This window comes from Triticum urartu, chromosome 7 (genome assembly GCF_003073215.2).
Source record: "Triticum urartu cultivar G1812 chromosome 7, Tu2.1, whole genome shotgun sequence".
NCBI classification, from domain to species: Eukaryota; Viridiplantae; Streptophyta; class Magnoliopsida; order Poales; family Poaceae; genus Triticum; species Triticum urartu.
In genome coordinates, this window is record NC_053028.1 from 199,445,530 (window position 1) to 199,457,599 (window position 12,070).

The 12,070-nt window shown below is 48.1% G+C and overlaps 1 protein-coding gene across 1 annotated transcript; it reads right to left on the reverse strand.

Moving 5' to 3' along the window:
- Nucleotides 1-2,277: 2,277 nt before the first annotated feature.
- LOC125523565 (transcription factor RHD6-like) lies at nt 2,278-3,648 on the reverse strand. The gene is made up of 3 exons (XM_048688591.1): nt 2,952-3,648; nt 2,718-2,849; nt 2,278-2,617 (listed from the first exon to the last, which is right to left on the reverse strand). The coding sequence occupies exons 1-3, from the start codon at nt 3,552-3,554 to the stop codon at nt 2,495-2,497; spliced, it is 858 nt and encodes a 285-aa protein (XP_048544548.1). The 5' UTR covers nt 3,555-3,648; the 3' UTR covers nt 2,278-2,494.
- Nucleotides 3,649-12,070: the final 8,422 nt, after the last annotated feature.

Sequence of the window (12,070 nt, forward strand, 5' to 3'; positions counted from 1 at the left end):
GCTCCAACTAGTCGGCTTGACAGAAGACGGCGAGCGAGGCCCAGATCCAACCGCCGGAAAGAAGAAACTGTTGAGGCTCCTCGACATATCACCCTCGGTGCCTCGCCAGCTTCGAGGACTACTGTCGGAGTAATGGGCCACGGGTAGGCTAACCCAGGCCCAGAACCTTTCAAGACATCGGGGCAGGCTGCGCCCCACAAGACCCCAGGACGAAGAGCCGCCTTCTGAGAGTCGGCGGCGAGGCAGCCGACTGCCCACTCGCAGCCGAGTCCCGGGGACGACTTCAGGATGAGCCGACTCCTAACTGGCGACTTCCAGAGAAGCTGGCCATGGGGAGTCGGCCCGCGACGTCAACAACCCCCATGCCCTCATAAAGAGGGACGGGACGGGGAGTGGCCACAGTAAGGTCCACTCCCATCCTTTTCCAAGGGCAGGCGTGGCCACAGTACGCCGTACCTGCGGAGATCTCCGCCCGGCGCAGCATTGTTGCCATGCTGGCCCTGACGTCAGCCCCAGTGGGCGGAGTCCTGTGCCCACGACGGCCTGCCGGTACGACCCAGGAATGACGGGTCCCACCAGTCGGCGGGCGTATAGAAGACGGCGAGAGCGCCACCAGTCGGCCCAGTTGGGAGTCGGCCAACCCCTCCCACGGGCCCCACGCGCCATTAACCAGACGCGACAGGGAGTGGCAACAGTGATCGCCCGCCAGACGGCGGAGCTGTTGCCATGACCCCATGACCGAGCCCGCGTCATTAGAAGCACGGCTACAGTAATCTGCAGCCGGCAAGACCCGCCCGCGGCGGACGCGGCCTGTCGGCTCCGTACCGAGCCAGTCAGTGGGGCCCACCAGTCGGCGGGCCCCAGGAGTCGGCGGATAAGACGGCGGCCAGAGAGACTGACGGCTGGGCCCGCGTCCAGCCAGATTACCATTGTACCCCTGGGGGGTAGGCCTATATAAACCCCCCAGGGCACCCATGCAAAGGGTTCGAATCCATTAGCACTAGACCAGATCATATAGGTAGGAGAAAGCTAGCCTTGCCTTCTCCTACCTTCAGGAAACAACTCAAGGAGCAACCGTGTACACACTTTTGCCATAGTGATCATGCGGAGACCCCGCAGAGCAGCAGTAGGGGTGTTATCTCCACGGAGAGCCCCGAAGCTGGGTAAGATTCGCCGGCATGCATGCCTTTGCCTTATCCCGTTTCCAGGCACCGGCGACGTTCTACTCGCTCCCACCATGATAAGCCATCCTTTGGCATATGTCGCACCCAACCCCCGACAATTCTACTCACGCCAGTTTCCTGAAGTACTGACAACCTTGGTATTCTTAGCGAAGAGAATACAATTTTGACCTTACTATTACTCAAACAGTGTATTTTAATGTAGATCTAGTCTTGGCATTTTTTTCCCAGAATACCACAGATACCATTTCTTCGTGAAAATTCATACAAGAGTACACCAGTCAACTATGTATGTTATGTTATATTTTTTTCTGATTGTTTTTATTTTTTTATTATTTTAAATTTACTATTAGTAAGGGGTGTGCGTGGAATCATGTTTTCTTAACATTGTACAGACGTAGACGCTCATACATATGCACACACTCATCCCTATGAACGCCCCCTACCCCCCCACCCGATGAGTACCCCGAAAGACTGAGCCGCGCCATCTTTTTGAGATTGACGAAGTCACCATAGACGCATTTGTAGTCAGCGGGAACATGCCCTTCCACCGAACGCACATCGCCAAAAGGCCCGGAATAAATCCAGAAAAATGCGAGCACCGGCGTCAAGACTAGTACTTGAACCCTCGTTGGATGGGAATGCCACTGTTCTCCTAACCATCGAACCATCGAACCACATGTTTGATGTTATGCACCATAATCTAAGGGTCAAATTCACATGGGAGTTTGTGCCATTCTTTGGGCAGTTTGAGATTGTCGAAATGAGTGTGTTTTTAACAAACCATCTATTTCATTTTTTTTGCGGTTTAACTTTAGGGCTACGAAATTAATCCATATGTGGTCATCGCAGCGTGTGGACACTTATGACCTTTGGATGCAGCCATCTGAAAATGATTGCATGGGACTTGTTCAACCAGTTTGGCCAGCATGACAGTAGTAGATTATGTGGAAGTTTCTAATTGTCGTGGCCTTGTTTTGTTTTGTTTCTTTTGGTATTTAGAGACTTGGATTTGGTTCACGTTTAATAAAATGGCTGTGTCCATCTTATGATGCAGAGGCGGGATTTTCTCTCTTTTTTTTTTTAAAGAAACTAGTGACGATGAAGTGCTGAGCACAATGTTTATATCACATCGTTGATCGAGTACACGACGTCATTAACCAATTAGTAGAGTTTACCGTGGCTACTATGGTGAGTACATAGCAAGATGAGAAGATTAGGGAATGGGACAGCAACATAGAAAGAGGATAGAGCAGAGAGTAACTCTCTGAATTCTGGGAGAATGTATGTAGTGGTGATGTATCGGCTCGCTGTTAGCTCCACTGACGAGGCTGCTGCGACGACGAGAGGATGATGGCGTCGAGTGCCGCCTTCACCTGGGAGATCTCCGGCGCCTCGCCGCCCTGCGCAGGCCAGAATGCGTCCGTCTCGAGCACCTGACATCATTTGCTTGTTAGCTAGGATCAGACAAGTGCCGGCTAAGAAACGAGACCGAGTACGCCGAATTCACAATGCTAAACCGGTTAATGTCTGTACCGTAAGCTGGAGCTGCATGAACTTGACGTAAGTGATGGCCTTGTCGAGCATGGTGACCATGTCCACCTTGCTGCCGTTGGGCACCAGCTCCTGCAGAACTCTCAGCCGCTCCCCGATCCGCTCACGACGAGTCTGTAGTCCACAGTGATTCAGTAAACCTTGTCAGTTCACTGAGAATTGAGGTTGAGCTCTCCCTTAATTGCGATGGTTCGGGACGAAACTCCATGAGCGTACCTTGGCCGCATCGCTCTGAGGGTCCTTGGCCGAACTGGTGGCCGCGGACGTTTTGGTGGGCTTGGTTGCCGATTTCCTGTCGCCGCCGCACTGTTTCTTGGGAAGAGTGGTGCTTTCTTGCTCCGTGCCCTGCTGTGCCTGCGCGCGCGCTCGAGGCCGCTTGTGCGAAGGGGATGCCGCCGTGCGGCCGTTGCCGCCGCAGCCCTCGAAGCTGAAGCTTCCCGCCGGCGCGGTTGCCGTTGACGGGCTGTAGCTCAGCTGGTCCGCGGCGTCCATCCACGCGGCAGCGGCGCAGTTGTCCTCTCCCGGGCTGTCGAAGGTGAGCACCGAAGAGGAGGAGGACATGCGGCCGGCTGGGCTGGTCCAGCCGAGGTCGTGGCCCCCGAACGCGTTGACGCTGCCCGGCGCCTCGGCGCCAAGATTGCCGGTCGGCAATTCCCATGCGTGGGCGTGGCCACCGAGCAAGCATTCCTCCTCGAGGAGATGGGAGTGGTGATCGTACCCGTAGCCGAACCCGACGCCGCCGGCGTCCATGAGCGCCGGCACACCGTCAGCGATGAAGCCGTCGTAGCAGAACGTGGCTGGCTGACCCACTAGAGCCATGGCGGCGGCAATGAGCAAAGTAAGCGAGCTACTCTACGTAAGTGTTAGTGTATCAAGCAGCGACACGTACGTGTGTATGTAATGTCTCTGTATGGACTAAGCTTCTGTGATTTGGCGAGGTATTCTTGGGCACAGCCTTATATAGCGCTGCTCTGCGACGACGCCCACATGGCCACCGGGGAGGACGGCGATTAAACAAGCGCATGCCATGGAGGCATTAGCATGGCCGGATTATAGAAATGCAGTTGCATTTAATGCCCTCGATTGCTTAGGGTTGCTAGGGAGATACTGGCACTCCCTCCGTATGATCGACGATTCAGCATTCCAGATTCATGTATACACTTGGTTAAGTCTCGGTCGACTGAGATTTATTAATCCCATTCATATATAATTGCGCATCCTTGCTGGGACACCAGAGCAAAGAGCAGCGGAATGATGACCAATTTGAGCATCAGAAGTGATGACTTGAAATCCAGACGTTGGAGTTCAGATTGACGGATTATGTAGTGCAAGTCACACGAATTTTCTGTACCTTCTAGTTCATTTCACGTGCACGGACAACATCATCTTCCTTTGAGCCGGAGTTTCACTCTAAGCCTTTCATTGGGTAGAAAAATCATAGAAATAGGTAAATCGTAGAAAATGAGATAACATGTCTCAAATTCTATGACTAAGAATAGAAATTGAGATGTCATTTGGTTCACATCATAGATTTTTTTTTTAATTGAGTCTAGACTAATATTTGTTTTCTTATGAAATGTGGAGGATAAAAAAAATTTCTCCATAGAAATAAGTTTTTATTCCTACAAACTCAAGAACTCTAAAGAGACATTTCTTGTAGAAATCTTATTCTATGAAATTACTACAAATTTCTCCAAACCACAGGAGAGGTAAGTAACGGTACAGTAGGTTCTCGCTCGGGGTGCAAATTCTCTGCAGTGACGGCCGCTGTCATGTGGGCCTCACCCACATGTCATCTGCAGTATTGCACCGTGCTGTCCGTGCAGATATCCCTCCATAGGTGGGTCATTTACCCCTCCATCTTCTGCACTTTGTACAGCTGTAGTGTTTGGGTTTTCACAGCCAAGCCAGGGATGTCCAGGGCGGATTAGCATCCTAATGACGTACAAAATTACAGGGATAAGATCATGATGCTCACAGATCCCTTGGACTTGCGTAATTTAGAGGCGTTGATCACCTGGCTTTGATACGGGCTAAGATATGTAGGCAGTTGCTCGCACCTTGGCATCTGCGTCTGCATTTTCTGTCTATTCCTCTCGTTTTTCTCTATACGATGCCCACGCTGATAATTAACTAATGCACATGTCTAGCGGCCATGGCAATTAATGCGGTTCATATTATAACAAGATTGTCCGCCTGCCAATTAATTTCAACCTTTTTATATACTCTTTCAGATATAAGTCTTTTTAGACATTCTAATATGAACTATATACGGAGCAAAATGAATAAATCTACACTATAAAATATATCAATATACATCCGTATATAGTTTATATTAAAATATCTAAAAAGAGTTATATTTAGGAACGGAAGGAGTATCTCTATAATACTTAAAAAGGTGTAAGGCTTACCGGTTCAAAAAAAGAAGAAGAAGAATGTAAGGTTTAATGTTTTGTTTTTCTTCCTACCACCTCTTGGTCCAACCTTTCCCGTATGATAATCAATCAACATAATTTCCTAACTTTCTGAATCAATTTGAGTTTAGTTTACTTACCAAACTTCTCAAACTATAAGGTAAATCACGGGCATGATTACACAATCGCATTATATGGGCAGATAAATCACAAGCTAATAACAGTGTATAAAAATGGAAAGTCTAAAGTAACATTGGACTACTTCCAATGGCGATGGAAGTAGTAGATGTTGGAAATATGCCCTAAAGGCAATAATATTGTATTATTATATTTTCCATGTTTATAATTAAGAGTTTATATTCTATTCTCATGTTATAACTGCTATGATCCTGGAATATGCGATTCAGTAAAAAACTCATATGCACGTGTGGAATGATAAACGGTTAAAACTGATTCCTAGTCTCGCCTCTAAGACTAGCTCAAGTGTTGTTTGTGATCATGTTTTTCGGATATTGGGATATATCGTTAAGTGTAACGATAGTCCTAAAACAAATTTGAGAATATGACGTTGTAGAACGACCATAATGAATTGACCCAACTTGTTTGTTATACTTTGACATGCTATCGTCATAAGTCAATCGTTATAATACAGAGAGTTGACGTATGCTTTAGTTCCTTAGACCATAAGAGTATGTAGTCACTTCTTACCGTACGATGTACTTAGGGGTTGCTCGAACATCATTTGTAACACGGTGATCGTAACAATAACTTACAGGTACATCAGAAAGTTTGACAAGAGGCTAGATAACTCAAGAGTGGGATTTGCTCCTCCGGAAATGGAGAAATATTCTTAGGGTCCTCTTGGTGTGACAACATTCATCATCGTCTGGCCAGACACAGGTGACTAGATCACAGGAATGTCGGAACATGTCAGTGAGAAAGAAGAACAAAACCGGCAACGAGGAGACCGGTATAGTGAGCATGATAATGACTCAAGAGGATATCAATATATCTCACCTCAGGTTTTGTAAAGTATCATGAAGCAAAGAGAATAGAACATGATAACCAAATGTTAACTGAAAGGTACGGGTGGAATCAAGTCACGTTCACAAAACCTATATTGCACCCAGTACAGCCTTTATTCGTTTTCAAGGAGAGACTCCAAATTTAACTAGTGTTGTAAACACCCAGGTGGTTGTACGACTAGTGTCGGCTGTAGTACCGCTCCCATGCGAAGTGGGCAACAATGGGCAGGCCAGGCGGTTGTACCGTGTGCAAGTACGGTTGTACCGCTTACAGCTCGGGGCGGTACTATCGGCCCTTATACTGGCTCAACTACCGCTCGAGGGGTGATGCCCTCGGGTTTGCTAGCGACACTGGAGCAGTGGCTCAGCGGTTTTTCCTCTTATTTGCAAAATAAACGGTACAACCGGGCGCCTTAGCGATTGTATCACCTAGGCCACAGAGGCCATGCTTTTAGCCTAGAGCTGTTGTACTGCTTGCCCGAGCGATTGTACCTCTCATGTGTGCTTTGGGGCGCAACGGTTGGATTTGGGGAGGGGCTATAAAAGGAGGAGGTTCCTCCTCTTCCCACTTACCTCTTGCCTCCCTCTCTCCTTCATTGTTGACGGAGGCTTATTCTTGCCCAATCAACTTCTCTAGCCAATCAAACTTGTTGATTTGCTAGGGATTGAGGGAGAGACCTAGATCTACACTTTCATCAACCAAAATTTGATTCTCCTACATCTATTGTGGATCTTGTTACTCATGGGTGTTTGCGCACCCTAGACGGAAGAGGTCACCTCGGAGCCACCATATTGCATTGTGGTGAAATTTTGTCGTGGTGTTGGGAGCCTTCAATTGAGTTGTGGAAATAGCCCCAATCTTGTTTCTAAAGGTTTCAGTTGCCGCCGTCAAGGGCATAGTTAGTGGATTCACAACACCTTGCATCACGCGAGGGTGTGAGGAGAATAGGGTGAGCATTGTGGCGCTTAGGGTGCATCGTGCCTCCACACCCCTCTAACGGAGACGTACCCCCCCTCCAAAGGAGGGAACTTTGGAAACACATCCTCGTCTGCACTATCCTTTACTTACTTTGTGCAAACTTATATTGTGTTGCTTATATTCTTGCTTGTACTTGCTGTTGAGCTTGTCATATAGGTTGTCCATCTAGTTGCGTATCTAGACAACCTATTTTACTATTGAGCCTATAATTTGAAAGAAAATGGCACCATCCTATATGTAATCTTTTTTTGTTGCTCAATACAATGGCCATATGAGCCACCTGTCATGATTATGGTCCATCTGATATAAACCTAGCGGTGATGCCCATCATTAAATGATTCTTTGTTCATATTGTGTTGATACTCTATGTTTGACTTATCCTCTATAACAGTAAGCTCCCTAATTTTAAAGTGCTCACAATCAGTTGAGGTCTCCAATTAAAATTGGGTCATCCAATTTTGCCTAGGTCAACAATTTCTCGAAGCTCTCTCGTTCAATTCTTTTATACTATACACCGTGCTTCCTAATTTTTAAGGCCTCGCAATTAATTAAGGTCTTTAATTTAAAATTGAGTCACTCAATTTTGACCGGGTCAGCAATTTCTCAAGGAGTTCTCTCATTCAATTATTTTAATTCACTATTGTCCCTAATTTTGAAACTCTTCAATTCGATTGAGGCATTCAATTATTGATTTGGTTTGCGATTTTGATCGGGCCAATCATCTTTTAAATCAATCAGTAGCAACCGGTCTATAAAAACATATTAATCCTGCACACCCTCTCATCACCTAGAAAAAAGAAACCTCATCTTATGATATTGTAGCACCAATATAGTACATGCAACTATCGGCGTAGAAATTTCCCCACATAAATATTGGTTTCTTCGCGGATAACACTGAATCACATCGAGAAAGGGCCTCCAAATCATCGAATTATTAAAAAAATAAAACACACTCCATCATCTCCCCGCCCTGCCAAACTAAATATTCCATCAATTCCAAAATATAAGGGGTATCAGTTTGAAAGGCAAATTCCTTTAACTTTGACCAAGTTGAGAGTCAAAAATGTCAACATCCACAATATTAAACAAAAATATATGAAAATTAATTTCAAGATGAATCTAATTATACCGATTTGGTATTATGAATTTTGGTATTTCTCTACAAATTTGATCAAACTTAAAAATGTTTGACTTTTTTAAGATGTAGTACACCATATATTTTAAAACAGAGTGAGTAATGTTTTTAGGAAATCCAACAACACCAATGGCGCAGCAAAGCGAGGCCAACCCTTCTAGTAGATGTATAATTTTCTCTGGTTATTTTCTCTTGCCCTATGTTCACGAACAATCTCTAACCTGTATATGTGTGGCTCTTGCTTATTACTCCTTCCATTCCATATTTGTACTAAATTTGCGTCACTTAATATGGAACGGAGTGAGTATTTATCCCAATGGACAATTTAATTAGGAAACTATCTAGTAGACATTTTTTGTTATGTATATGAAGCTGTCAGCTATGTATAGACACAACTTGCAACCAAATTCAGTGCCATTTGGTTATTGATCTCGGTTGGGGGTTACCTGATGCTCCCGTAGGGTCAGCTGATATTATACATTTTGATGCAGCAAAGTCAAATGCATAGTCCCCACAAACCAAAACAAAAGAAAAGGTCAAACGCATAGAGAGAGATAGAGAGAGAGAGAGAGAGTAACGGTGACGGTCCATTATGTTTAGCTGTTGTTTGTGTATTTAATGCCTAGCCAGGGAATATCCACGACGGATTAGCAACCTCTCGACGATGGTCCATTAGGGCTTCTTCGACCGCAACATACAAAAAGCCCCCCGCATCTGTTTGTGGAAAGGGAGACCAACCCACGGACATGGATGTGGAAATCAGCCATCTAATGCTAGTCATATACATCCGGCCAGCAATTCGAAGCAACCACATGAAATTCGATCAAATCGGATGGTTTTTATTCAAGTTTGGATATAATTTACATAAAAAGGTTGATATTTTAACCGTTTAACTAAAAAAACCTAAACCCTATACCGGACGACCACCTCGTACGCGTGGCCGCCCTACCCTGCCGCACCGTCATCTCTATCGGTGTCGTCGTCGTGGTCCCTCCAATGGCGGAACGACGCTGAAGGGCCACGGCAGCCTTGCCCGGTGGCTGCCTGATGCTCACGAAGGAGCCGCTCCACCTCCTGATGTGCCGTGCGGAGGGCCGCCGTGGCCACTGCTGACGTGGCATGTGGAGCCCTGGCGGAGGCCTTGCCGCGACCGGCTTTCGTGGACCAGTCGTTGAATGACCACTCCTCGCCGATCTTGGCGAGCTCGCCGTCAAGGTGGCGGCGGCCGTCTCTGCAGTGGTGACGGAGCGGTCGAGCGCCCATGCGGCGGCGATGTCGGGGTCGTTGATGACCCACTCCGGTGCCATTTCCGTCTTGGCGAACTCAGAGTGGCGACCGGCATTGCGCCAGTCGTACCTCGCATGCTGCTGTGCCGCTCGCTCGACCTCGGATACTACAGCCCGAGAGCTGGAGGCACCTCCGTAACCGCCCTCCAAGATAGTGGAGGATGAGGCCACGCGCCTTAGCGATCGCGGGCGGCAGCTCCTGCTTCGTCAAGCGGTGTTGGCGCCGTGGTGGTGAAGAGGGCCCGTCGATCCGCGTGTAGCGGTTGTGCGGCTCCTCCTTCACGCAGCGGAGGCGCTGGGGGCGCCGACTCTTGCTTCACGCTGCCGCCGATGTGGAGGCCGCGGTTGCATGGCGGGGGCGTCTACTCATCCTTCACTTCCCGCCTCCCGCTTAACACGGACCCGCAACGAGGAGAGTGGCTCCGCCTTCACACGCACCGCCGATGGTGGTGCCGGACCCATCTGACGGAGCGAGGGCTCCATCGTGCTCTCCATGTGACGGACAAATTCTTCGTCCATCAGAGCAGCCTCCGAGAGTACACGTGGCCGTTGCTGCGGCTGGTCCTCCTCGTCGCCGGAGGAGAGGACTATCTCCTCCTTGCGTGAGGAGCCCGCCGCCGTGGATGCGGATGGTGCAGGTGAGCGAGGGTGATGACGCAATGATCCGCCTGACGACGAACTTCCACCGGGTGCCGCCTGCCGGCATGGTGAACCAGGACTTCGGCATCGCCGCTGGGCTCGGTGTGGACGAAGAGCTCGAAGAGGGGGAGGAGTATGGTGCTGTGCTCTGGAGGGTGCGGATCTGGACGACGCCGGAGTGTGGCTTAAATAGCCACGGCCAGGGCAGGCGGAGGGGCGGCCAGCCCGCTTCAATGCGGCGCAGCGGCCGGAATTGGTTTCTCGGGAAACGACGTCCGCCTTGAAGCGGCGGCGACGCCCGAGAGGTTGCTTCCGTCTGCGTCACCTTCCCGTACGGTCAAGTCACGGTATCAATGCCGCCCGCTGCATGCTATAGGGGGACATGAAGCGGCGCGACAAGTGGCGCGAGGCGTGGGGTGAAAAGTGTGGGACAAGCGGATGGGGTTTTTTTGGTGGGTCAGGGCGATCAGAAGCAAGGTTGGGGTCGGTCCAGACTTCCGCAAATCTCCCCACTTTTGTCTCCGGTTTGTGGGAGAATTCACATCCGGACAGCTTCGCGGATCGATACAGGACCGCGTTGTATGACTTTCTCGGTTCGGATAATAGGATTCAAACAATTGTGAGAGGTTTGAAGGTCAACATTAATGATACCCTTCTGTTTAGCTGTAGTACCTGGGTTTCGCTGCCCCTTGCTAGGGAATGCTTTGGATATAAACTACTACGACTGTTAATGATCCCCTGGCTAAGTTATGTAGGCAGGCGGATCCATCTTACTCATTATGCTTTGCTTGTCGCCGAGATAAGAAACCATCACCATTCTTTAATCTCTTTGTACGTGTCTGATACACGCCCTGCTCGTTAATGCACTTAATCTGGTGGCCGATTGTGATGACCAGGCATGTGAAGTCCATTAAATGGAGTTGATACGAGGATTAGCATATTTAGACCCAATCACAGCGTGACAGAGTGAATCACAGCCGTTGGCTCAAGAAAGCGTGCGTGCACCTGATGTTACAGTTCGTTGCACTGTCCAGGCTTATTTTCTGTAGAAACCCACTCTCATTATAAATACATGAACATCACTACTCCCTCCGTTCACTTTTGTAAGTCATTTCAGACAACATAAAATTGGATGTTTTGTACATTGTCTGAAATGTCTTCAAGGTCTTATAAAAGTGAACACAGAGAGTAGCAAAAATGCTCGTGCGTTGCAATGGGAGAAGAAAAAATATCATAGCCGATACCGATGTCGCCCCGTGACTTGCTCCCCTTCGATGTTGTAACAGCACAAACATATTACTTGCCACAAAGGACCTATTTGTAATTTTTAATAAAGTTATGATTGTGTGAGTTGGTTTTTGAATTACTTTCATATTTCTAATTATTTCTTTCACATCAATTTCTATTCTTGTCCATTTTCACAAAGCCACATAGCTTTCTACAAATCATATAACTTTGCCCATAATTATTTTTTGCCATATAACGAAGGTCCACTTTCACAATTTTGGATATTTCTATCTCAAACCTTCCAAACATTAGTGGAACCAATTTTATGGGATAAATCTTAGGCTCTCATGGATAAATTCCATCTCTAACCCCCTCCCTTTTAACTTTTCGCATTTTCTATTTTTCTAAATGGTGGGCCGGCACACACCAAGCCTTTTCTGTCTCTCCCTAGCCTTTGAACCGGCCCACCAGCGGCCCAGCTAGCCCCCCTCTAGAAACCTAGCCCGATCCCCGCTTCTCTTCCTCACCCCTCTCCTTCCTCTCGTCTCTTCCCTCACATGCCGCCAGGCATCCAGCAGAGCAGCGCAGGAGCGACCGGGTACCTTGCGCCTCCTTAGCCTCGCACGGCCC